General features: G+C 38.0%; 1 protein-coding gene across 1 annotated transcript; it reads right to left on the reverse strand.

The window, feature by feature from the left end:
* Positions 1-7,784: 7,784 nt before the first annotated feature.
* On the reverse strand, positions 7,785-26,221 carry LOC105441383. Its single transcript, XM_030987468.1, has 15 exons — positions 23,040-26,221; positions 22,374-22,525; positions 20,220-20,494; positions 19,338-19,574; positions 18,656-18,778; positions 17,686-17,991; positions 16,890-17,195; positions 16,094-16,399; positions 15,293-15,598; positions 14,778-14,810; positions 12,797-14,388; positions 12,135-12,296; positions 10,793-11,178; positions 8,189-8,282; positions 7,785-7,832 (listed from the first exon to the last, which is right to left on the reverse strand). Exons 1-15 carry the CDS (start codon positions 26,184-26,186, stop codon positions 7,785-7,787), a joined length of 7,473 nt encoding a protein of 2,490 aa, XP_030843328.1. The 5' UTR covers positions 26,187-26,221.
* Positions 26,222-26,661: the final 440 nt, after the last annotated feature.

The raw sequence follows: 26,661 nt of genomic DNA on the forward strand, positions 1-26,661 counted from the left end.
CCCCCCCCCCCCCCCCCCCCCCCCCCCCCCCCCCCCCCCCCCCCCCCCCCCCCCCCCCCCCCCCCCCGCGCAAAGAGAGAGAGAGAGAGAAGGAAAAGAAGGGAACGAGAGGAGAAAGGGAAAGAAAGAAGAGAAAGGAGAAGAAAAGAAAAGGGGAGAGGAAGGAGATCGGGGGCCGAAAGGGCCTTGCCTCCCAGGCTGTTGCCTCGCCCCCACCCCCTCATCAAGAAAATAAGAGAGAAGGAAGGAAAGGGAAAGAAAAAAGGAGAAGAGGAGATAAAGGGAAGGAAAAATGAGGAAAAAGAAAAAAAGAAGGGGGACATCAGATGCAATTTCCCGCCAACAAGTTGTGGATCGAGGGGGGGGGGCAAAAGGCCTTTGCCTCCTCCTCCAGCTCCCACTTAAGAAAGAGAGAAGGAAGGAAAGGGAAAGAGGGGAGATAATAAGGAACATCAGGGGGGGGGGGCACTGCTGTACTGATAGGGGGAGGGGACTTGGGGGGGAATACAATTCGTGGTGTATTTTTAGTTCCATAACAGTGTTTTACAAATGATGCTGAAATGACATAATTTTCTGAAATTTTACTTTAAATTATATTTTTGTTATGCATTTGTTCGAAATGACAAATTCATAAATTTACAGTCAGGCAAAAAATATGCTTGTTGAGATGCCTACATGTCAGGGCCCGCGGAAAGGCGGGGATCGGGAGCCTCGAGCTCCCTCCCACCTCCCCCCCACCCCCCCCCCCCCCCCCCCCCCCCCCCCCCCCCCCCCCCCCCCCCCCCTCCCCTTTTGAAAAAGTATATTAAAGAGAAATAGAAAGGAAGAGGGCAAGAAAGAAAGTTTAGTTAGCTGCCAATGTCACAAAATAATGAGGTATCAAAATATGCTCATCTGACGGTAATTATTGCTTAAAACCCCTGATTTTTGGGAGCTCTGCCCCTGGACCCTACGCCAAATAGAGTCCTGCCAGTGTCACAAAATAATAAGGTATCAAAAAAATGCTCATCTGACCGTAATTAAAAGCCTAAAACCCCTGAGCTTCTGGACGCTCTGACCCCTGCACCCAACCAAGGGCCTTGATACTCATCTGACCATTATTTAATGCCTAAAACCCTTGAGCTTCTGGGGGCTCCCCCCCCCCCACCCTGAACACAACGCAAATGAGTGACCTGCCAGTGTCACAATAAGGTATCAAAATATGCTAATCTGACGGTAATTTAATGCCTAAAACCCCTGAGCTTCTGGGGGCTCCGCCCGCTGGACCTCACGCCAATTAGTGTCCTGCCAGTGTCACAAATAAGGTATAAAAGTATGTTCATCTGACCGTAATCGTAATCCGGCTGCAGGCGTGAGCCAGGGGGGAGGGCGGAGAGAGGCGATCCCCCAAAATGCCGGCCAGAAAAGAAGAAAAAAGAGAGGAAGAGGAAAAAACATTTTTGATAGTCAGACAAGGATTAAGAGTCGAGAACGGTACAACGAATCGTCTTCTTTCTCTAATAATTTAATGAACGTCAAAGTTTCTGTGCTTCCCGCAGGAGGGGGAAGGGGACAGAGTAAGAGTCGAGAATGTTACAACGAATCGTCTTCTTTTTCTAATGATTTAATGAAACGTCAATGCTTCCGCGCTTCGTGCAGGAGGGGGGGGGAGACTGAATCAGATAAGGACTGAGAGTCGAGAATGGGACAGCGAATCATCTTCTTTCTCTCATGATTTAATGAAACGTAAAAGCTTCAGCGCTTCGCGCGTGAGGGGGGGGGGGGGAATGTATTCAGACGAGGATTAAGAGTCGATCGAGAACGATACAACGAATCATCTTCTTTCTCTAATCATTTAATGAAACGTAAAAGCTTCCCCGCTTCGCGCCGGAGGGGGGGGGGGGGGGCAATTGAATTCAGACGAGAATTAGGAGTCGAGAACGGTACAATGAATGGTCTTCTTTCTGTAATAATTTAATGAAATGTCAAAGCTTTCGCGCAAGAAGAGGGAACCTGAGTTCCGACAAGGATTAATAGTCGAGAACCATACAATGAATCGTCTTCTTTCTCTCATGATTTGATGAAACGTAAAAGTTAGGGGAAAAACTGAATTCAGCTGAGGATTAGGAGTCGAGAACGGTACAACGAATCGTCTTCTTTCTCTAATGATTTAATGAAATATAAAAGCTTCTGCGCTTTGCGCGGGGGGGGGGGGGGGGGGGGGTGGTCTGAATTCAGACGAGGATTAAGAGTCGATCGAGAATGGTACAACAAATCGTCTTCTTTTTTGGATGATTTTTTCCCCCTTAATTCATGGATTTAGAATCTTTTTGAACAAAACTGAACTGAATTTATCACTTTTTGGAACAAAACTAATTTTCTTGCCTGATTTGGAGGCCCTTCAATCTCAATTTCAGTCATATTCACTGTCACTGTCATGTACACTCTATTATAGGTCTACTGATAGTCCACACATCATGTGAAAATACACTTTTTTTTTATTTTTTTATTTTGGAAAGGAGCTCTTCATATAGTCATGACTCTAGCAATGAATAGCATAGCGCTTCATAATCATGATACAGCTTTCTAATGACTCTTGTAATGTACTCATATTGTGATGATATTTAGAGTTGTATTTGTGTAGACTCGGGGAGGGGTTATACATCACCCACATTTGATAATGAAAGGATTGCTTGTTCATGATTAAGAGTTCATTGTTATGGTAATGAAGATTAGATTATTTTTAGATTTAAAACTATGGCATAAGAAATATACTTTCACAACACCATAAAAGATACACAAAATTCAAATTTTAATAACACAAGCTTTATCAAATGAAAACCAAAGTTTTCAAAACAACGTTCTTTTTTCGTGACCCCAAAATCTAATCAATTCATTGGCTCGATCTGCAAGATACATACATGACCAAAGTTTGGCAGGAATCCATTAATCAGTTCTTGAGATAACATGATCACAAGCTGTTTTTGCATACATAATGAGCCCTGCGACCTTTGACCTTTGACCTCGTGACCCCAAAATCTAATCAAATCATCGGCTCTGCAGGATACATTCATGACCAAAGTTTGGCAGGAATCCATCAATCGGTTTTTCAGATAACGTGATCACAAGAACGGGACGTACGTACAAACGGACGGACAACCCGAAAACAAAATGTCTCCGGCTACTTCGTAACGGAGGCATATAAATACTGTTGGAATGCACTTATCCAGACACAATTACTCCCTCCAAGAGGAAGTTGATTATTCATCATTTAATTTTAGAAACATCTCATTGGTGACAAAGTCTCATTCATGGAAAAAGATTTCTATTCCTATCCCGCAATCTCAGGCTTTAAAACAAAAATCAAATATTTCCCCATCTCTTTTTATCTGCTTCTTTAAAAAAATAAAAAACTTTACCTGAGATGAAGAAGCTCGATCAGCAATCTCTTTGTAGAAATCATCATGAGAGGAACATGACCCAATCTCCAGGTCTGTAAGATGAGGCAGGAGACTGATAAACTTCCCCAGACAGTAGGATGCTGATTGATAATCGCGTAGGTTCAAATCGTAAACCTTAAACGTCTGAATCTGTGCATGGACATACAAAAAAATAACATATGTGAATCATGAAGAATGACACGAGGAAAATAATGGAACCCTTAATATAGTCTGTACTGTCACATAATTACAGAAGATGTTCCAGCTAGGGTTCTGGTTTGAGGGAAGGGGGGGGGGCTGGCGAGAGAGTCGGTATAAGAAATTTAAAGAGCAAACTACTTGGTAACTGTTTGGTTGGTTCGTTTTATTTTCTGTGTAAAATGTATATATATATACAATGAACACAAACAAATAAAAATCATTTTTAACTAGATGGACCTTCGACTAGCTGTGCGCAGTCGAAAATGATGCCTCCGCCATTGAGCGATTTTACCGACCAAAACAGAAGCAATTTTAAAATTCAACTTTGATCGAAATCATTAACAGGTTCTCAAAATATCGTGATTACAAGCTTTTTTTCATATACATGTATGACCCTTTGATCTTTGACCTCATGACTCTAAAATCTTATCAGTTCATTGGCTCTGCAAGACATACATGTCCTAGCTGAGTTTGATAGTAATCCATCTGTCAGTTCTAATGAAAATGCGTTCAAAAGCTATTTTTGCATACATAATGAGCCCCTTGACTTTCAACCTTTGACCTCATAACCCCAGAATCTACTCAGTTCATCGGCTCTGCAAGATTCATACATGATCCAAGTTTGGCAGGAATCCATCAATCTGTTCTAATGATAACGCGATCACAAGCTGTTTTTGCATACATAATGAGCCCTGTGACCTTTGACCTTTGACCTCGTGACCCAAAATCTAATCAAATCATCGGCTCTGCAGGATACATTCATGACCAAAGTTTGGCAGGAATCCATCAATCGGTTTTTCAGATAACGCGATCACGAGAACGGGACGTACGTACAGACGGAGGGACAACCCGAAAACATAATGCCTCCGGCTACTTCGTAACGGAGGCATAAAAATACTGTTGGAATGCACTTATCCAGACACAGAGAAATTTCTCCCTACAAGAGGAAGTTGATTGTTCATCATTTAGTTTTAGAAACATCTTATTGGGGACAAAGTGTCATTCATGGAAAAAGCGTCAAGAATATTTTGGCCACTCTATTGGTAATCCTATCCTGCATTCTTAAGGTTTAAAAAGGAAACAAATATTTCCCATCTCTTTTTATCTGATTTTTTTTTATAATGAATTTTACCTGAGATGAAGAAGCTTGATCAGCCATCTCTTTGTAGAAATCATCATGAAAGGTACATGAGCAAATCTCCAGGTCTGTAAGATGAGGACGAAGACTGAGAAACTTCCCCAGACAGTAGGATGCCGATTGATCATCGCATAGGTTCAAATCAAAAACCTTAAACGTCTGAATCTGTGCATGCTGGAAATGGAAAAAAGGAATACCATAAGTGAGTCATAAGGCATGACATGGGGAAAATAATGGAACCCTTAATATAGTCTGTACTGTCACATTAAGTATTCACATATTACCAGAAGATGATCCAGTATTCTTGTCTAGAGGGGGGGGGGGGGGGGGGGGGGGTCAGTAAAAAGAAATTTAAAGAGCAAAATATGTTGCAACTGTTTGGTTCTTTTTTTTATATTTTCTTTGTAAAATGTATATACAATGAACACAAACATATTAAAAAAAATCAACTATTACAAATACAGTTGGAATGCTTTAATCCAGTCACAGAGAAACTTCTCTCGACAAGAGGAAGCTGATTGGTCATCATTTAGTTATAGAAACGTCTGATTTTCTTTTTTACGGATGAAGGTTGATCAGCAATCTCTGTATAGAAATCATCATGAAAGGAACATGAGCAAATCTCCAGGTCTGTAAGATGAGTCAGGAGACTGAGAAACTTCCCCAGACAGCAGGATGCTGATTGATCATCGCGTAGGTTCAAATTGTAGCCCTTAAACGTCTGAATCTGTGCATGGAAAATACAAAAGAATACCATAAGTGAGTCATGAAGCATGACATGGGGAAAATAATGGAACCCTTGTCTGTACTGTCACATTATATTAAGCATTACTTCACATAATTACAGAAGAAGATCCAGGGTTCTGGATCATACAAAAAACAAAAAATAAGAAAAGAGAATGACACACAGGCATGACTGTGAAATATTATGGTATTCTAGATTAGTGTCTTTCGCACCATATGAATACCCCTATTAGTTTGTGGTTTATGGCAATTTCTTATCATTTGCTTGTTTGTTTCGTTTTAACCGAGTGCTACAAAAGTATCGTGTTCAAGAGAATGCATCTATGGAATTATGGCCCTATCCTATCAGATCAGATGGGGGAAAAAATGTAATTGATGATGGTGATCGCTGTACTCGTAGAGGTGTTGTAGTCGAGTGGATACGTTGCCCGTCTGTCGATCACAAGGTCCGCGGTTCGAGTTCCGCCGCGGCACTAATGTCCTTTGGCAAGACATTGATCTACATTTGCCACTCTCCACCCAGGTGTTAAATGGGTACCCAGTACAATGTGAAAGTCAATGTGGTATGCTAAGCAATTTGAGCCTAGTAGCTCTTGGAATGCTACCCAGGGAGTGGAGAAAGTGCATACATTGTGTGCGGGCAAGCCAGAATCCGATGACTGGGGTAATAATGTAAAGCGCTTAGAAACTTGGACATTCCCGACGTATCAAGCGCTATATAAGCTAAAATATTATTATTATTTGTAGATCTTAAACCATCCATGTAATGTATGTTTGTGTATAGACACCCCCCCCCCCCCCCCATACAAAAACCTGTAAATGAAATGAATCTAACTGTATGGGGGATTGAACCTTTTAAAAATTAATCAACATGTGTTTGCCTCTTGCACTGCCCAAGATGCGGTTGGGCCTCATGGTTGTTAGACTATCACATCATTTTCAGGATAAAATTCAATTTGTGAAAATTACAATACTAGTCAGCAGAAGGTATCTTCATTTCCTTTCATTACAACTTTATTTGCAAAAAAATACAAATATCAGCATGACAGACCAAAAATGAGTAATAGGAGAGCAATGAAGAAAATTATAATGTCTAGGATTATCCAACTAAATCTGATATGACTTGAAGGCTCTCCTCCCTAGTGGGGATTGATTATAGACATATCACCTATACATACAAAATTTAAAAAAATGTGAAATAATATATATTCCCTTTAAAGGGATCGTTTAACAATGATAAATCTGAGATACACGGCCCTACGTGTTATCAGTGTCTGTGATATGGTGTAATATTGAAGCCCTAAAAAAATCGCGCTTCAAAATGATCAAGAAGTGCCTCAAAAAAGTAAAAATCTGTGAGTGACCGGTTTTACCATACTCGTTTCCCCCAATAGACTGTAGTGTTATGAAAACCGTCCGGCGAACGGTTTTGAAAATTTGTAATTTCAATCATAAATATCTTGATAATCAGACAGGCGATCGGCTTGTAAAAGTCATGGAGTTCCTGACTGACATAAAGGTTTATAATTATCATAGCAGCATGAGCTAAATCCCGGATATTGTTTCAGAATCTGAGACAAAGTTACCGGATCCCTTTAAAGGACATCAAATTATAAAGAAGTGAAAATAAAAGGAAATGGGAGAATAAAGTAAGCAAGTAAAGGAACTCTTATGGTCGAGGAAGAGAGAGAGGTGGAGGGGGATGGGGGGGGGGATGGGATTGTAAGAAATCTGCTTCGTTGCTTCACTAACCTTTGAATCCACCTCTCGGCCATGAAAGTCTGGAAAAGATTCTTCACCTGCAATCTTTACGCCATAGTTAAACCCTACCAACTGACGGGCACACGTTCGATGGCAAAGTGCATCTATCATATCCATTGTTAATGGTCCAATACTGCTGCCAAAAAATAATGACCTTTGTGTCTGTTGAAAAGAAGAGATTCTGATTTATTATATTAAAAAACCTGAAGTAGGGCAAAGTTTCATGGGATTTCTATAAGACGCAAATCATACAGTTTATATCTAAACTTCCAATTAATTCGGCTTATGACAATGAAGTTTTGTCAATATGCTTGAAAATTTTGGAGGTTGGCCAAATTTCTCCAAGTGTCTGACAATTTATACGCTTTTAAATTTGTATTTTGCATCGAACATGAATGATAATTGACATTTGATACGTGTATATCTGACATGGACGTAAATTTGTTGTAAATCTATTGTTCAGGGGGGGATGATCTATTCATTCATCCCCCCCCCCTGAACAATAGGTATTACGTAAGGATTTACACCATGATATCTGATGTCCTTCCTGGTCTCCTCTTCCATTTGCGCTGTATAAGAAATAATACATTTCAATTTCTTAGTTGGTGATTAAAGAATTTCTTTTTCATACAGGCTTTGTGTAGAAATATATGTGCAATTACTATATGCAGGGGACATGTGTTATATTTCTTTACAGAAAATACATTTATAGTACAGAGCAAATGGTACAGGGCCTCGCAAGAACCTTCATAGCGTTGTCAATTTGTTTCTATTATATTTCTATCAGATTTTGAATAAACCTTTACTAATTTCCTCCTCTTATCAAAACCAACAGAATATCAGGGTAAACTTCTTTTTAATTATCATATTTTCACTTTTAAAACTTCTTTAGGGCCAACATAGTAGATATGAAAAAAGACGCTACCTTGTCATGTTGAAGTGTTAGTTTCATCCTGTTCTCAGTAGTTATTTGTTCAGCAAGGGGGTCCAGTTCATCATCCGTAAAACAGCTAATGATACTATACAAAATATATGTAAAAGGAACGTACATATTTAAACATTTTGAATCACTGAATGTTTAACGGAATTAAAGAAGAATATAATACTATGTGATATAATATATATGAGTATTATCTAATTCCTTCCAAACAGGTTATACAGCACGTATCAAAGAGAAAAAAAATCTGTACCCAACTTTGGTAGCTTTTAATTAAAAAGTCATAACCAATCCAACTTTAAAATTGATTTCATCATGAAGAGTAACTTATTTTCTGTCCAATGATACCCTATTATTTCTGCCGAGGGGTGAATGAGCACCAGGGTCTTTAACCCTTACTGTACTGGGGGGGGGGGGGGGGGGGCCAAAGATTGCGCCCCAACCGCTGGGAATTTTGAATCGTTGTTTCATGACTTTTTTCCCTCAAGTCTTACGCACATTTTGATACCATTTTCGTCGAAATCGGATATATCTGTAAGGTGTTACATAACAATTAGTATGCGCATGTCATCAAAAAGTGCTAGAATTGCATATATTCATGTACAAGCAGAAATGTGAATACAGGTTTAGATGCATTTCTTCCTAAGTGGGAGATATGAATTGATATGAAATTGCTTTTATATGTTTCTCAAAGTAACTTGATGTATTCCAGAACAAAAGAATACATTAGAAATAGAACAATAGATATACATGTAATAAGAAATAAACAACAATAAACTACAAAAGAAAATAATTATTTGAAAATCGCATCAAATTTGCATAAATTATCATTATTTATTACATCAAAATATCTATTTTGTGACAGAAAAGAAGTTTCATATGAATAATGAGTTCCAATTAACATTCAAAAGGTGGAGTCTGACAATTTTTGTAATGATTCTAGTTCCCTATATATTTCCAGATTTGATATTCATGAATGCGTATTCATAATTTATGCGGCCGAGATCATAGAAGGGGGGGGGGCCTCCCAGCCCCCCCCCCCCCCCCAGTCAGTGAGGTGCTCAAAATAGCCCAGTACATTAAGGTTTAAAAAGTGTTGTCAAAATCGCCTTGTTCCAAGTTTGGGCTAAAGGAACCAATGTGGATCAGGCCATATGCATGTGCTTCTTTGGTTTTAAATCCTTTTAAAAGTTAAATTGTGACTCGTGCTTCAGTGCTTCATTGTTTAAAATGATGCAATTTGTCAAGGCTTTCACAGTTCCTTGTTTCAATCCACAGGATCACCTTTAATTATTTTACACAGCCTACTAACTACTTGTCTCATGATATCTAAGTTCTCATTGCTCTCTTGTCCACCGCGCCATCTCACACGCATAAGGAGCATAAAGTGTTTATCTAGTATAGCGTATGGAAACTCAAAGGTTACTAGGCCTAAATGCAAGAAAGAGCACATTATGATGATAAATATCAGACAAATTGACAGGCTAGCTTTTATTACAAAAAAGATAACATCCCAAATAAACCTTATCCATTTTGTATCACTCAATGAGAAGGTTACCTTAAACAAGGAAAGAAGCGAATGAAGTCAAGATTGTAATCATCATAACAAAGAGAATATCATAAATTGTGCTTGTAATAAGCATTTCCTTGAGTTTGAGTTGATATTAACACCTTTTTTTCTCAACTGCCTAATATTCAATTGAAACAAATGAGCTCTTAATTTTTGAATGAGATCATAATGGTTTTTGACCCACATTCATTACTTTAGCCCAAACTTGGTACAAGAGGATTTTGACAATACTTTTTAAAAGCCTGCTGTTCAGTCATCCTTGGTAGCACAATTATGAAAATGGTATCATGAGACAGAGTTTCAGTTCTTCTTTACAATGAAATATGATTCAAGGTCACATAGGTTATAACTCTTTAATTAGAAGCTACCAAAGTTGGGTACACTTTTTTTGTATACGCACTGTATACCAGCTACTGAGGTTTTTTATAATATTTGTTAATACCTTTTCGTTTACAATTCAAACAGTTAAAAATAATTGATTAAAACGAACATAGTATTAGATGTGAAATAAAAAATCTTATTATAAATATTCTAGGTAGCTATGTAGCGATGAACACCAATGACAATGGTTTAATCATCAAGATGAACTTAATCATGCAGTTCATATCCGTTTCAAGTCCCTTTCACTTTAGCACCGAACCTTCAAATAGTTCTGATAGAAACAATTTAATAATTGACAACGCTGTTGAAAACAGACAACTCTTACCCGTAATAATTGTTCTTGGGATAATTTTGATTGCTGTCATAAATCAAAACTATTTAATTATTTTTTGGCATTTTTGTCTTTACATATATAGGCCTATCCTTTTTTTAAATACAAATTTAATTCTTTATTGATTTGTATTATTATCATGATTGCAATAATTATCATTACCATAAATATTATTATTGTTATTATTATTATTATTATTATTATTATTATTATGATCATGATCATTATTATTAGTAGTAGTAATATTATCAATAATCATTAATATCAGTGGATATATTGATAATTTCTGCAAACATGGCCCTGAACATACCTTATTGATTTCAAATGTAGGTGGTTCTTTAGATTACGTAGTATTGCTTCACTGCGTATGTTGCCCATTACTAGCTCTCGGAAGGTCAGACAGGTGAGTTGTGGGAATGAAGTGGAGAAAAGTTGCCCCAGTGAAGCAGGTTCTCCAATGAGAGGAACTAATTTACTCCCTTCCTCACCATGCTCAATAAACAACACTTCTAGGCTGGAATGTGCCAACTGTTTAACAACTCCAGGTGAGACAGTATGAAGAGTGGTGAAAGTCAATTGCTTCAAGCTCGGGAATAGGTCCTCAACTGTGACATTAATGTCACCATTATTATACATCTGTAGACCACTTAGGAATTGATGATCTACAACCAGCTCTTTGATTGAGGATTTACCTACCTGTGTGCGTAAAGTCAATTAAGTAGAGTATTATCAATAAATCTTTTCATACGATACAAGACTCAAGTTATGATGTGTACATTCTCCACCTTTAAAAATAATAAGAAAAGCTTGTATGAAAAAGAATGGCAGATTAGTCATGTTCTACAATGCCATACAGACAGAAATTCCCATTCTAATGAAAAGGAAAACTTTTTGTTGATAAAGCAGATATATATGTTTTTTCCCCCAAAAGATAGATATCTTACGGCCCATTTCAGATTTGTTTTTCATAATTGCTCAAAGAAAACATACTCATAAACGCTTTTCCTGTTTTTCCCCTACTAGTCACCCTGTTTTATTGTAATATCCTTTTCATTCACTTCTTTATTAAAAAAACCCTATTACGTATAAATGGTGACAGGCATTTTGGCTTCACTTTTTTAAAAGGGGAAGTCCACCGATGTTAAGTTGGTTTTAATATCAGCAGAAAAATGAGAGAGACAGGTCATTGAAAGTTTATGCGAATTCCATTTGTAAATAAACATGAAGTCGCAATCTATCAAACACAAATTGGGAAACTGTGTGACGCATTTTGCAAGCTCCCTTCCCATTTGTTCTGTACTTTGAAAAATCTGTAAATTTTATTTTTATTTTATATGTTAAAAGAGGTAAACGTGCTTGTTTGGGGAGATATGCAGGTAGTCTACGTAGCTACATGTCGGAGACCAAAAAAAAGAAGAAGAATCCACGCTACTTTTTTTTCTCAACCTCCCCCCCCAACCCCCCCCCCCCCCCCCCCCCCCCCCCCCAGAAGAAAAAAATTGAACTGGTTCCGGCGTGCCACGTCCCACGTCCCAGAGTAACGTTTTTGAACCAAAAATAAAAGTATTATTTACACTGTACCATGTCTAAAATTTGTCTGATAAAGACGAATTGTAATCATTAGTATTCTGTTTAAATAATTATATATTTACCGTCTTTGTAGGAACTCGTTTATGCATTAACTGATAGAAGTCATCATCCAATGTTGTATGATAAAAAACTAATCTTGATAAAGATTTCGATTCAAATAGGACATTTGCTAGGTCACGCGATACAGTTTGGCCACATGATCTGTCTCTGAACACCAAAGTCTCCTGAAATAGACATAAACATGTTATAATTACTATAGAATTCTTATTGCTTTAATGATCCTGACTAGTTATACAGGCCTAGGTATATCATACAGTGTTTGTATATATAAATATAAAAACACTGTATGATATACCTATATGGTTATAACTATAGCACAAGGTGATCTCGTCCAGAATCTGGCCGGTTCTGTATAATAATCATAAGTATATCTTCCCTACACTTGCATCAAGCAGCCGGAGATGGCATTTCCAGCTAACTTGTATGCCCAGCCCTATGATATGGCCAAGCCTAACATTTTTTGTATTAAGGAGCACGCCATTTTCGGCTGGCAGTAAGTAGGTTTGATATACTGCATCCCTTGTGTCAATTCTCAAAAGGGATACATGTATTTACACAAAATAGGCATGTCAAAATGTACTTATTTGTAGGGAAATTTACACACGTTTCTTACTGCGGGTATTCAATGTTGACTTTCGTTATACGCACTAAAATTAAAACAAACCATTCCATGCTGTTCCATGATGAATAAATAACCAGAAAATGTGTGAGCAGGCATGTCTTTATCGATAGTCAGTATTCTCCCGTCTGCAAATATCTGTTGTCCTACTACTTTCGCCACGTCTTTGTTATATGCTTCAAAAGCGACATCTGCTAGAAAATCATTGTTTCTTTTTCTTTGTTGTACATTTGCGAAATCATTTTGTTGTATTTTCTCGACAATATCAAGTCCAACCTCCTTTCCCAGGGCAGCAGTGAAATACAAGAGGTAACGGAATTCTTGTGGGTCCTTGCTCAGTACTTTGCCCATCGACCTGCTGTACTCTTCGCGATTTGTGTCATATAGAGAGGCAAGATAAACAGATGCAACATATTCTTGAAATAATTTGTGAGGAAAAAAGACACCAGTGATTATACGCGGTGAAGGATTCAAAGTTCTTTGCCATCTGGATACATTTTGATTTTCCCGACTTAGAACTCCCATTCTGCAACATGTCTCCATGGCTTCCTTACACGAGCTGAAGTCCTCCTCACTAAAAACCAATTTCTTTTCCAGGATTCCTGAGAAGGCAATCGATCCTATTCTTTGCAAACAAAGCTTGGTATTTTCCATTTCCTTGTCCAGATCAAACACTTTGGAAATGTCATGGTCTCTTAGAAACATAATCATTTGTTCAAATAATTGAGAAAATGTCTTCAGTCTGCGTATGGTTTCTTGTTTCTCACTGTCACAATTTTTCCATAAGATGCAAAGCATGGTTAAGTAAATTGGGAAGGGTGCCATGTTCTCCTTGATTACATCATTCACTTCAATAAACCGAATTAGTTCTGATCCCGCCTTTTCATCGTCCACAAAGTACTTGCTAATGTATGTTGAGACATTTTCAGTACTAAATCCTTTTATTACAATGAAAGCATACGACCTAAGCAATCTTTCATTGGATTTGATCTTATCCGCCCCCCATGGTCTTGTTGTCACCAGAACTATGCATTGCTTGAATTTATCAAATCGTAGAATCTGAGAAATATCTGAGTTTTCTTCGGCAGAGAGGTCTCCATCATACTTATCGAGTCCATCAAGTACAATCAGAACCTTTGTAGGTTGAGACAGTATGTAACTATCGATCTGTTTAGGGTTTACAGCATTGTTGTCAGAGAGGTAGTTTTTCATAATATCGCCAATTGTCTGACCCTTGACAATGTTGCACAGGGGTATAACCAGAACCCAACTAAAGCGCTGAAACTCTGGAGATCCATTGAACCAATCCCATGCAATCTTCGAACAGAAGGTTGTTTTACCTACGCCACCTTCACCTTCAACCAGAAGACGTTTAGGAAGTACCCCATTAATCTTTGTAGTAAGAAGATCAGTGTAATCCAGTGGCCTTTCTGGCCTTTCTGTTCTCATTATTCCCATTTCTTTCCTGAGAAGCGTTAAGTTCGTGTAAATTTGTTCGAAGTCGAAGATGATATTGGATTCAAGCGGGTCAGGTTTGATTTTGCACATCTGTTCGCGATAGAATATCTTCAAGTCTTCCCCACACTGGAGAACCTGTGCTTCAGTCATGAATGGTTGGGAAGTATCCAATATTGGATCTGTACGGAGATTGAAAACAATTTATGTTAATTCAACGAAATATCTATTTCAACAGATGTTACAAATAAGGACACAGATATTAAAAGCCTAACGTGTATAGAAACGTTAATTGACATCTTTGGGTGTAAATATAGGAACGAATCAAATAACTACAGGATTTTACCACATCCTCGGACACACCCATTGGAAATGGAATGTTATGGGCAAACTTGCAAGTACTATCAGTCTTTGAGGGTACGTTATAGATATATTATGAATAGATGATTTACATAACTTTGATCAATGCTCTTATTAGGGACGGATACACAATGTAATTTTTATTGATAAGACACGATAGTCCCTCGATGAAAAAATGATCTTTCGTGTAAATTGTGTAATGTACACTTACCAAACGATGAGGTTCCAGATGTAAGATATTCACCTTAAGAACGGAAATAAAATTACATAGATAAAGGATCGGTTACTGTTTTGTTAATTAATGTTGTAGAATATGTCCAAAAAAGTTAATCAAACAGTGTATTTCTCTAGCGGGGGTGGGGGGGGGGGTCGAGCATATTAAAGTCTGAAAATTATGTTTAAAAAAAAGCAACGCTGGGATATACTTCTGAATCTTTCTTTTTTCTTCAATCTTGCTACATTGCACATAAAGTAAAGAAGTTTAAGTGGATAAGATTTGCACGCGTAAGCAATAATTTTTCTAGGCTGATAATAATTCTTTTTAAGTTTTGTAGATAAGCTGTATCTTTAATGCAAATAAAATTATTCATGCTTTTGTATCTATTCTCACTGGCCGTTGTATGTGTATCAAAATGTTTATCGTTATCATGTACCTCTGTGATCCTGCCATTAAATGAAAACATTCATGTAACAAAAAAGACGTTACAAATACAATGGCAAAGTTACCTTTTAATAATTTTGTCTGAAGTGCACCCATATCAGCGTTTTGAAGAATTTCTCCAAGAAGTGCTCTACAATTGGTGCCATCTCTCTGCCTGACCTTCCATCTGCAGAACATTTGGATCAAAGCCCCTGGGAAGTTGAAATGATGTTGGGTCAGTACAGTTTGGCTCTGAGATAAGCTGAAACCAAGACCAATGCACAATTTATTGTAGCATCCAACTGGAACTTCTTCAGCGAGCAATTTGAGTTCACTCTCCTGCAGTACACTATATATCAATGAGGTTGGGGTTCCAGATGTAAGATATTCACCTTAAGAACAAAAAATAAAATTACAAAGATAAATTAAAGAACGGTAAACGTTTTGTTAATTGATGTTGTAAAATATGTCCACATACCACATTCAAAACAGTGAATTCTCCTGCAGGGTGGAGGGTGGGGGGGGGGGGAGGCGAGCATAATTCTGAAAATTATGTAAATAATAGCAAAGCTGGGATATAGTTCTGAATCTTCCACTTTTATTCCATGTTAACACATCACACATAAAGTAAAGTAATTGTAAGAGGACATGATTTTCACGCCTTAACAATAATTTTCTCGGCTGGAAATACTTTTCCTTTAATAAAGATTTATTTGATAAATTGTGTTTTTAATGCCCATACAATTATTCATGCTTTTGTATGTATTCTCACTGTCCGTTGTATGTGTATCAAAATGTTAATCATTATCATTTACCTCTGTGATCATGCATGAAGTGATGACATTCATGTAACAAAATTGACATTACAAATACAACGGCAAAGTTACCTTTCATTAGTTTTGTCTGAAGTGCACCCATATCAGCGTTTTTAAGTATTTCTCCAAGAAGTGCTCTACAATTGGCGCCATCTCTCTGCCTGACCTTCCATCCATAGAAGAATTCGATCAAAGCATGTGGGAAGTTAAAACGATGTTGGGTTAGTACATTTCGGCTCTGAGATAAGCTGATACCAAGACCAATGCACAATATATAGTAGCAGTCGACTGGAACTTCTTCAGCGAGCAATTTGAGTTCACTCTCCTGCAGTACACTATCTATCAATGAGGTTGGGGTTCCAGATGTGAGATATTCACCTTAAGAACGGAAATAAATAATTACATAAATAAAAGAGCGGTTTATGTTCAGTTAATTATTTTAGCAAAAAATGTCCACATACCATATTCAAAACAGTGAATTACTTTGGCAGGGTGGGGGCGGGGGTTGAGCATAAGTCTGATAAATATGTAAAATTGTAAATAATAAGCAAAGCTGGGACATAGTTCTGAATTTTTCTCTTTTATTCCATGTTAACACATCACACATAAAGTGAAGAAGTTGTAAGAGGATATGATTTTCACGCCTGAACAATAATTTTCTCGGCTGATAATACTTTTCCTTTTTAAGTTATATTTGATAAATTGTGTTTTTAATGCGAATAAAATTATTCATGCTTTCGCATCTATTCTCACTGTCCGTTGTATGTGTATCAAAATGTTTATCGTTATCATGTACCTCTGTGATCATGCATAAAATGACGACATTCATGTAACAAAAAAGACGTTACAAATACAATGGCAAAGTTACCTTTCAATAATTTTGTCTGAAGTGCACCCATATCAGCGTTTTGAAGAATTTCTCCAAGAAGTGCTCTACAATTGGTGCCATCTCTCTGCTTGCCTTTCCATCTGCAGAATAATTCAATCAAAGCTCCTGGAAGGTTCGAATGATGTTGGGTCAGTACATTTTGACTCTGAGATGAGCTAAAACCAAGACCAGAGCACACTTTATAGTAGCAGTCGCCTGGAACTACTTCAGCGAGCAATATGAGTTCACTGTCCTGCAGTACACTATCTATCAATGAGGTTGGGGTTCCAGATGTGAGATATTCACCTTAAGAACGGAAATAAATAATTACAAAGATAAAAGAGCGGTTTATGTTCAGTTAATTATTTTAGCAAAAAATGTCCACATACCATATTCAAAACAGTGAATTACTTTGGCAGGGTGGGGGCGGGGGTTGAGCATAAGTCTGAAAAATATGTAAAATTGTAAATAATAAGCAAAGCTGGGACATAGTTCTGAATTTTTCTCTTTTATTCCATGTTAACACATCACACATGAAGTGAAGAAGTTGTAAGAGGATATGATTTTCACGCCTGAACAATAATTTTCTCGGCTGATAATACTTTTCCTTTTTAAGTTATATTTGATAAATTGTGTTTTTAATGCGAATAAAATTATTCATGCTTTCGCATCTATTCTCACTGTCCGTTGTATGTGTATCAAAATGTTTATCGTTATCATGTACCTCTGTGATCATGCATAAAATGAAAACATTCATGTAACAAAAAAGACGTTACAAATACAATGGCAAAGTTACCTTTCAATAATTTTGTCTGAAGTACAACCATATCAGCGTTTTGAAGAATTTCTCCAAGAAGTGCTCTACAATTGGTGCCATCTCTCTGCTTGCCTTTCCATCTGCAGAATAATTCTATCAAAGCTCCTGAAAGGTTCAAATGATGTTGGGTCAGTACATTTTGACTCTGAGATGAGCTAAAACCAAGACCAGAGCACAATTTATAGTAGCAGTCGACTGGAACTTCTTCAGCGAGCAATACAAGTTCACTCTCCTGCAGTGCACTATCTATTGATGACGTTGGGGTTCCAGATGTAAGATATTCACCTGAAGAACGGAAATAAAATTACATAGATAAAAGAGCGGTTTATGTTCAGTTAATTATTTTAGCAAAAAATGTCCACATACCATATTCAAAACAGTGAATTACTTTGGCAGGGTGGGGGCGGGGGTTGAGCATAAGTCTGATAAATATGTAAAATTGTAAATAATAAGCAAAGCTGGGACATAGTTCTGAATTTTTCTCTTTTATTCCATGTTAACACATCACACATAAAGTGAAGTAGTTGTAAGAGGATATGATTTTCACGCCTGAACAATAATTTTCTCGGCTGATAATACTTTTCCTTTTTAAGTTATATTTGATAAATTGTGTTTTTAATGCGAATAAAATTATTCATGCTTTCGCATCTATTCTCACTGTCCGTTGTATGTGTATCAAAATGTTTATCGTTATCTCTGTGATCATGCATAAAATGACGACATTCATTTAACAAAAAAAACGTTACAAATACAATGGCAAAGTTACCTTTCAATAATTTTGTCTGAAGTACAACCATATCAGCGTTTTGAAGAATTTTTCCAAGAAGTGCTCTACAATTGGTGCCATCTCTCTGCCTGAATTTCCATCTGCAGAATAATTCTATCAAAGCTCCTGGGAAGTTCAAATGATATTGGGTCAGTACATACCGGCTCTGAGATAAGCTGATACCAAGACCAATGCACAATTTATTGTAGCAGTAGATTGGAACTTCTTCAGCGAGCAATACGAGTTCACTCTCCTGCAGTGCACTATCTATCGATGACGTTGGGGTTCCAGATGTGAGATATTCACCTTAAGAACGGAAATAAATAATTACAAAGATAAAAGAGCGGTTTATGTTCAGTTAATTATTTTAGCAAAAAATGTCCACATACCATATTCAAAACAGTGAATTACTTTGGCAGGGTGGGGGCGGGGGTTGAGCATAAGTCTGATAAATATGTAAAATTGTAAATAATAAGCAAAGCTGGGACATAGTTCTGAATTTTTCTCTTTTATTCCATGTTAACACATCACACATAAAGTGAAGTAGTTGTAAGAGGATATGATTTTCACGCCTGAACAATAATTTTCTCGGCTGATAATACTTTTCCTTTTTAAGTTATATTTGATAAATTGTGTTTTTAATGCGAATAAAATTATTCATGCTTTCGCATCTATTCTCACTGTCCGTTGTATGTGTATCAAAATGTTTATCGTTATCATGTACCTCTGTGATCATGCATAAAATGACGACATTCATGTAACAAAAAAAACGTTACAAATACAATGGCGAAGTTACCTTTCAATAATTTTGTCTGAAGTACAACCATATCAGCGTTTTGAAGAATTTTTCCAAGAAGTGCTCTACAATTGGTGCCATCTCTCTGACTGACTTTCCATCTGCAGAAAAAGTGGATCAAAGCTCCTGGGAAGTTCAAATGATGTTGGGTCAGTACATCCTGGCTCTGAGATAAGCTGATACCAAGACCAATGCACAATTTATTGTAGCAGTCGACTGGAACTTCTTCAGCGAGCAATACAAGTTCACTCTCCTGCAGTGCACTATCTATTGATGACGTTGGGGTTCCAGATGTAAGATATTCACCTGAAGAACGGAAATAAAATTACATAGATAAAAGAGCGGTTTATGTTCAGTTAATTATTTTTTAATGTTTTTTTAATGTTTAAAAAATGTCCACATAGCATATTAAAAACTGTGAATTTCTCTAGCAGGTTCGTGGGGGGGGGGGGGGGGTCAAGCATAAGTCTGAAAATTATGTAAAAACAAGCAAAGCTAGGACATAGTTATGATCCTTTCTCCTTTTTTCCATGATTTTAAAAATGTCCACATACCATATTCAAAACAGTGAACTCTAGCTACTTTGGCAGGGTGGGGGCGGCGTTTGAGCATAAGTCTGAAAATTATGTAAAATTGTTAATAATAAGCAAGGCTGGGACATAGTTCTGAATCTTTCTTTTTTCTTCCATGTTGTTACCTCGCACATAAAGTAAAGTAGTTTTAAGAGAATAAGATTTGCACGCCTAAGCAATAATGTTCTCGGCTGATAATACTTCTCCTTTTTATGTTTAATTTGATAAATTTTGTTTTTAATGTGAATAAAATTATTCATGCTTTTGTATCTCTTCTCACTGTCCGTTGTATGTGTATCAAAATGTTATTCGTTATCATGCATGAAATGACGACATTTATGGAACAAAAAATAAGTTACAAATACAATGGCAAAGTTACCTTTCAATAATTTCGTCTGAAGTACAACCATATCAGCATTTTGAAGAATTTCTCCAAGAAGTGCTCTACAATTGGTGCCATCTCTCTGCCTGACCTTCCATCTGTAGAAGATTTGGATCAAAGCTCCTGGGAAGTTCAAATGATGTTGGGTCAGTACATCCTGGCTCTGAGAGAAGCTGATACCAAGACCAATGCACAATTTATTGTAGCAATTGACTGGAACTTCTTCAGCGAGCAATACGAGTTCACTCTCCTGCAGTGCACTATCTATCGATCTAAAAGAAAAAAAGAAAAGGAGAAAAGTAGATTAAAATCAATGAATTCAAGAAAATATATACTTTCATTTTTTTGCTCATGAAAAGGAGGAACAAATCCATTTCGTTTCATTATTTCTAAGCATAAAGTAACAAAATATTACATGCTTAGATGTGCAGGACATGGTTGATACAATTTCACAAGTGCTTTCAATTTATGCTCGTCATCACTTCATATGATGAGAATAAATCAGAAGCGCTTGTGAAGGTAAAACCATGCTCCTCTTGTTTGTATCCTTTATGATGTTGTGAACTCTATATTTATTACTACGTATATATATACATGTATACAAGGCTTAAAATACACAGGGCGACACTGGCGATTCGCCCCCGTGAGCTACATAATCGCCTCCGTCAGATTGCTCACGGGGGCGATTGCAAAATTAAAAATCGCCCCCATTGAATTACAAAATAAAGATTGTCTTTTCTGTTATAACTTTCAAACCTTAAACCAATGAAATTGAACTATGGAAGTTAGATTAGCGTGCATGATTTCTTGCTCAAATTTTTTGGTGTCTAGAGGCCGCCATATTGTTAAAAAATGTATGCTTATACGGCGCAAGATGGCGCTATATCTCCCATCTCCACGAGTATTAACAATACAAACAACGGAAGCTCGCAGTGCAGTGCGGCCGTCAGCAGTGGCTATGCTAGGGAATTTTCGCAAGCTCAACGTGGCCGAAAAAACTGTGGTTCATTTGCAAAATAGAGAAGCTACTATAGTATCAGCAGGGTGACCGCTGAGGTACTGAAATCCAAAACGTTTTTTTTGCCAAACCTGCAGTCGTTCTCAATGACGCCCCAAGTGAATCAACAGCCAATCAGCGAGCTTGTACCAAAGATGGTATGAGAACTTTATCGTTTTATTACGAAGGATGACTAATTTCAACGTGAACGGCTCTTCAGCAAGTTTTTTCTTTTGATTATTGTTTCTTAACTATAACAACGTGACAAGTTGTGCTAGTCGTGTAGTCCTGTCTGTACTGTATTGCTTGTCAGGGAATAGGCCATTTTCATAATGTACCGGTAATCAAATTGAATACATACGTCTTTGTGAAATTCCTCAATGCAAATTATTTCATTCACCTGATAAGAATAATAGTATTTCAATAGTCAGAATGCAAACTGCATATATGAAGGTAGGGCAAGCCATAATGTTTTTCCAACCAGGTAACATCTAATGTATGCAGTTTGGATTCTGTCTATTGAAATACTATTATTCTTATCAGGTGAATGAAATAGTTTGTATCGAGGCACTTCACAAAGACGTATGCATTAAATTTGGTTACATTACGAAAATAGCTTATTGACATTGCAATGCAATACCTCCGTACTATACGTACTGAGTTCACTATACGTACGTGTTCACCAAAAAGCGAAACTGCTTATTGTAACAAGGGCGGTCTGTGTGCGACGGCTGTAAACCCTGAGTGCTCCCATGTCATAGAAGGTCTGTCCGTCGCTGAGCGAAGATTCGCTACTAGCTGTGCCGGTAGTACCGGTGTGCACGGGGCCGCCCCATATCTGCTGGAGCTAGAGGCGATCGCACAATTAAGGACCAAACTGACATGGAGAAGTTTTTTGTTGTGAGGGAAAATGCCGACTTAAATAAATGATAATGAGAAGGCTCACGGGGGCTCAAGAGCCCCCTTGGACAAAAAATTAATTGAGCCCTGCATGTATGTATGTATGATATATAATACATAGATAAATATATAATAAATATATAAAATGGTTGTGCGCGTGCAAGGTGAGTGTACGTATGCGTGGGTGTGCCTGTTTACCTGTGTACATGGTGCATGGTGTATGTGCTAATTCATAATATTTTTAATTGTATTACCCGTGAAGAGGACCCGGATTGAGCTCCACATCTCCCGCTTTAACAAGCAGTAACTCAGTCAGGTATGGCTGCTGTGATAACATCACATCAACTGTTCCTTTTGAGCTATCTGTTTTGTGGCATGATGATCTTGATGATGTATTTGCCATCTCCTGCAAATTAAATGATACAATTAGTCCAATAATCTAGGAAAAAATAAGTGTAGGGCCTACAGGGCATGTTTAAATTATGTCACATATTAAATTATTTCAAATGAAGTAGGAAATACATGTATTTCCATTAAATTAGCTGATAGGTGATTAATCCAAAGGAGCAATTTAAGTATATCAGACATTTGCTCCAATGAAGTGTTTATTTGGGGTTCAGAGTTGTTGAAGCTATAGAGTTATGGTTTGGGTTCCGGTTGCTATTGGTTCTTAGGATATCATAATCGAAGGACTTCTATTAGTGTTATAAATTCCTTGTATTTCTTACTAGGGCACTGGCTCGAATATTCAAACTTTACCAACGAGCAATTATTGCGGTGCAGTCATGATTTAGATTTACCTTTACACATGTATCTACACATAACACATTGATTGTTTTTCTCAAATGTCAGTTCAATTAGAATAAAGAAGAATAAAATAAAAAAGTAGTGGACACAAACGATCAGAAAGCCTGCTTTACCTTTCCACCAAAGGGTCCATGCTGTACGGCATCACTGTCTAAGCTAGATGTAGGTGAAGTTTTGTTGTCCCCTTGCCTAGGTGATTCAAGTTCAACACCAGTAAATGGCTTATTGGTGTAGGAATGTCCTGTAAGTGGCTCATTGGTATAGGAATTTATTGGTGTTAGTAACTCCTGGATGTAGGAATCTCCTGGTGTAAGTGACTCATTGGTGTTAAGATCTCTTGGTGTCAATAACTCTCGGATGTAAGATTCTCTAGGTGTAAGGAAGTCCTGGATGTAGGAGTCTCCTCGGGTAAGTGACTCATTCGTGGAGGAATCACCTGTTGTCAATAACTCCCGGATGTCAGAATATCTAGATGTAAGGAGGTCCTGGGTGTAGGAATCTCCTGGTGTAAGTGCCTCTTTGGTGTAGGAATCTCTTGGTGCTAATAACTTGTGGATGTAGGAGTCTCTTGGCGTAAGTGATGTATTGGTGAAGGAATGGCCTGGTGTAAGTGACTCATTGGTGTAGGAATCTCTTGGCGTAAGTAACTCCTGGATGTAGGAATCTCCTTGTGTAAGTGACTCATTGGTGGATAAATCTCTTGGTGTCAGTAACTCTCGGATGTCAGAACATCTACATGTAGGTGTAAGGAAGTCCTGGGTGTAGGAGTCTTCTGATGTAAGTGGCTCATTAGCATAGGAATCTGTTGGCATCAGTATGTTGTTAGTGTAGCAATCTCTAGGTGCTAATAACTCCTGGATGTAGGAGTCCCCTGGCGTAAGTGATGTATTGGTGGAGGAATGTCCTGGTGTAAGCGACTCATTGGTGTAGAAATCTCTAGGTGTAAGGAAGTCCTGGGTGTAGGAGTCTCCTGGTGTAAGTGACTCAGTGGTGTATGAATCTCTTGGTGCTAATAACTCCTGGATGTAGGAGTCCCCTGGCGTAAGTGATGTATTGGTGAAGGAATGGCCTGGTGTAAGTGACTCATTGGTGTAGGAATCTCTTGGCGTAAGTAACTCCTGGATGTAGGAGTCTCCTTGTGTAAGTGACTCATTGGTGGATAAATCTCTTGGTGTCAGTAACTCTCGGATGTCAGAACATCTAGATGTAGGTGTAAGGAAGTCCTGGGTGTAGGAGTCTTCTGGTGGAAGTGGCTCATTAGCGTAGGAATCTGTTGGCATCAGTATGTTGTTAGTGTAGCAATTTCTGGGTGCTAATAACTCCTGGATGTAGGAGTCCCCTGGCGTAAGTGATGTATTGATGCAGAAATGTCCTGGTGTGAGTAATTCATTGGTATAGGAATCTTGTGGTGTAATTAACTCCTGGATGTAGGAGTCTTCTGGTGTAAGTGGCTCATTAGCGTAGAAATCTGTTGGCGTCAGTAACTTTTTAGTGTAGGACTCTCTTGGTGCTAATATCTCCTGGATGTAGGATTCCCCTGGCGTAAGTGACGTATTGGTGAAGGAATCACTTGGTTTAAGTAACTCCTGGATGTAAAGGTCTCCTGGTGTATGTGGCTCATTAGTGTAGGAATCTGTTGGCGTCAGTAACTTGTTAGTGTAGGAATCTCTTGGTGCTAATAACTCCTGGATGTAGGAGTCCCCTGGGGTAAGAAATGTATTGGTGAAGGAATGTCCTGGTGTAAGTGACTCATTGGTGTAGGAATCTCTAGGTGCTAATAACTCCTGGATGTATGATTCCCCTGGCGTAAGTGATGTATTTGTGAAGGAATGTCCTGGTTTAAGTAACTCCTGGATGTAGGAGTCTCTTTGTGTAAGCGGTTCAATGGTGTAGGAATCTCTAGATGTCAATACCTCTTGGACGTAAGAATCTTCTGGTGTAAGTGTTATCTTGGTGTTGGAATCTATTGGTGTAAGTATCCCACTGGTGCAGGAATCTGTTGTTAACAATGCCCGGATGGAAGAATCTCTGGGTGCAATTAAGTTCTGGATGTAAGAGTCCATAGGCCTCAGTGACTTATTGGTGTAGGAATGTCCTGGTAGAACTAACTCGTTAGTGTAGGAGTCTCCTGGTGTGAGTGACTCATAAGTGTAGGAATCTCTTTGGGTTAGTAACTCCTGGATGTAAGAATCTCTTGGTGTAAATAACTCATGGATGTCGGAATCCCCTGTTGTAAGTGACTCACTTGTGTAGGAATCTCTTGGAGTAATCATTTCCTGGATGTAGCCATCTCCAGCTGAAAGTGACAAATCGGTGTGAGAATTCACTGATGACTCCTGAATGCAAGAATCTCTAGGTGAAAGTGACTCACAAGTGTAGGAATCTCTTGGAATCAGTAACTCCTGGGTGTAGGAATCTTGTATTGTTAATAACACATTGGTGTAGGAATCCCCTGTTGTAAGTGACTCACTTTTGCAGGAATCTCTTGGAGTTAACATTTCCTGGACGTGAGAATTTACTGATAATAACTCCCGGATGTAAGAATCTGTAGGTGTAAGTAACTCCTGGATGCTAGAATTTCTAAGAGTAAGTGACTCACAAGTGCAATAATCTTTTGGCTGAAGTATCTCAATGATGGCAGAGTCTCTTGGTGTTAGTAAATCTTTGACGTCAGAATCAGATAGCATATCATCTTTACCAGCATCAGCTGACATATGTAGCTCTCGGAAGCATGAATCAGAATGTATAATCAACTCCCTGATGTGTGAATAGTTCGATGTAAACATGGTAAGATCTTCAACATGAGAGTCAGATGCTGTATGTTGGTCCTTCCTACAAGAATTTGTTAGAGAGAGCAGATGTCTAATGTTTGAATCAGTTGGTGTCAGCAAATGTTTAATACATGTTTCAGAAGGGGTGAGTATCTCCTTGATATGAGAATCACTTGCTGTTAATAAATCTTGTATGCACTGATCACATGAAGTTAGTAAATCCTTGATGTCTGATGAGTTTCCTGACGACTGGATGTTCGCAATTTGATGAGGACATCCCTTGGGATTAGGACCATTTTGTCTGCTTTTGTCATTTTGCAACCCCTCTCCAGAATCATCCCTTTTCGCTTTAAGTCTCTCACAAAGAACCTTCAGTCTACGAATCCTTTCTTTAAGCAATCTTTCTCTCCTCTCCTGAACCTCATACTCCCTAATCCAATGAACGAATGTTCCGATTCGGACCCTCCACTCACTTAGTGCTACAGGCATCTTGGCAAATCAATTGAGTCAGTCAGAAGAACAAGCCACGATCTGGAAGAAAATAATGGTAGGTGAACCTACATTAAGTAATGAAACATAGTATTGGTAATGTCCACACTTATACAGTAACACATTTATGGACAATGGTCAAGTGAAAGCGCAATTAAATAACAAGAAAAAAACAGTAGTCAATCTGAATTGCCCACATTGTTTCATTTTCAAAATTATCTGGTAAGTTTTATTTTTGCTCAAGTACATACTGGGAAAATATATGGTAGAAGTAGTAGTATGAGAAGTGGTTAAGAGTAGTACTTAGTAACTAGTTTATAGAAGTTGTAGTAGAAGCAGTAGTAGTAGTTAATTTTGCCATGCTCACAGCGCTGTTCGGATGAAGAATATTGAAGGCTGCCCCAAGCCCCCTGGAGGTAATATACCCCATTTTAACAACTTTAGATCTCCCTTTCCTGTAAGTGATTCAAACTAA

The sequence above is a fragment of the Strongylocentrotus purpuratus genome, unplaced genomic scaffold, assembly GCF_000002235.5.
Source record: "Strongylocentrotus purpuratus isolate Spur 01 unplaced genomic scaffold, Spur_5.0 spur5_scaffold_16, whole genome shotgun sequence".
Classification (NCBI taxonomy): domain Eukaryota; kingdom Metazoa; phylum Echinodermata; class Echinoidea; order Camarodonta; family Strongylocentrotidae; genus Strongylocentrotus; species Strongylocentrotus purpuratus.

Bases quoted from the DNA above. Each gene is read 5' to 3' on its own strand.
- LOC105441383 (XM_030987468.1), bottom strand. From the start codon at position 26,186: ATGCCTGTAGCACTAAGTGAGTGGAGGGTCCGAATCGGAACATTCGTT. The intron at 12,297-12,796 runs GTTTGTTTTAAT...TGTCTATTTCAG, and splicing joins TCATGGAACAGCATGGAATG to GAGACTTTGGTGTTCAGAGA. The intron at 8,283-10,792 runs GTATGTTCAGGG...TATTTTGTATAG, and splicing joins CTACATTTGAAATCAATAAG to TATCATTAGCTGTTTTACGG.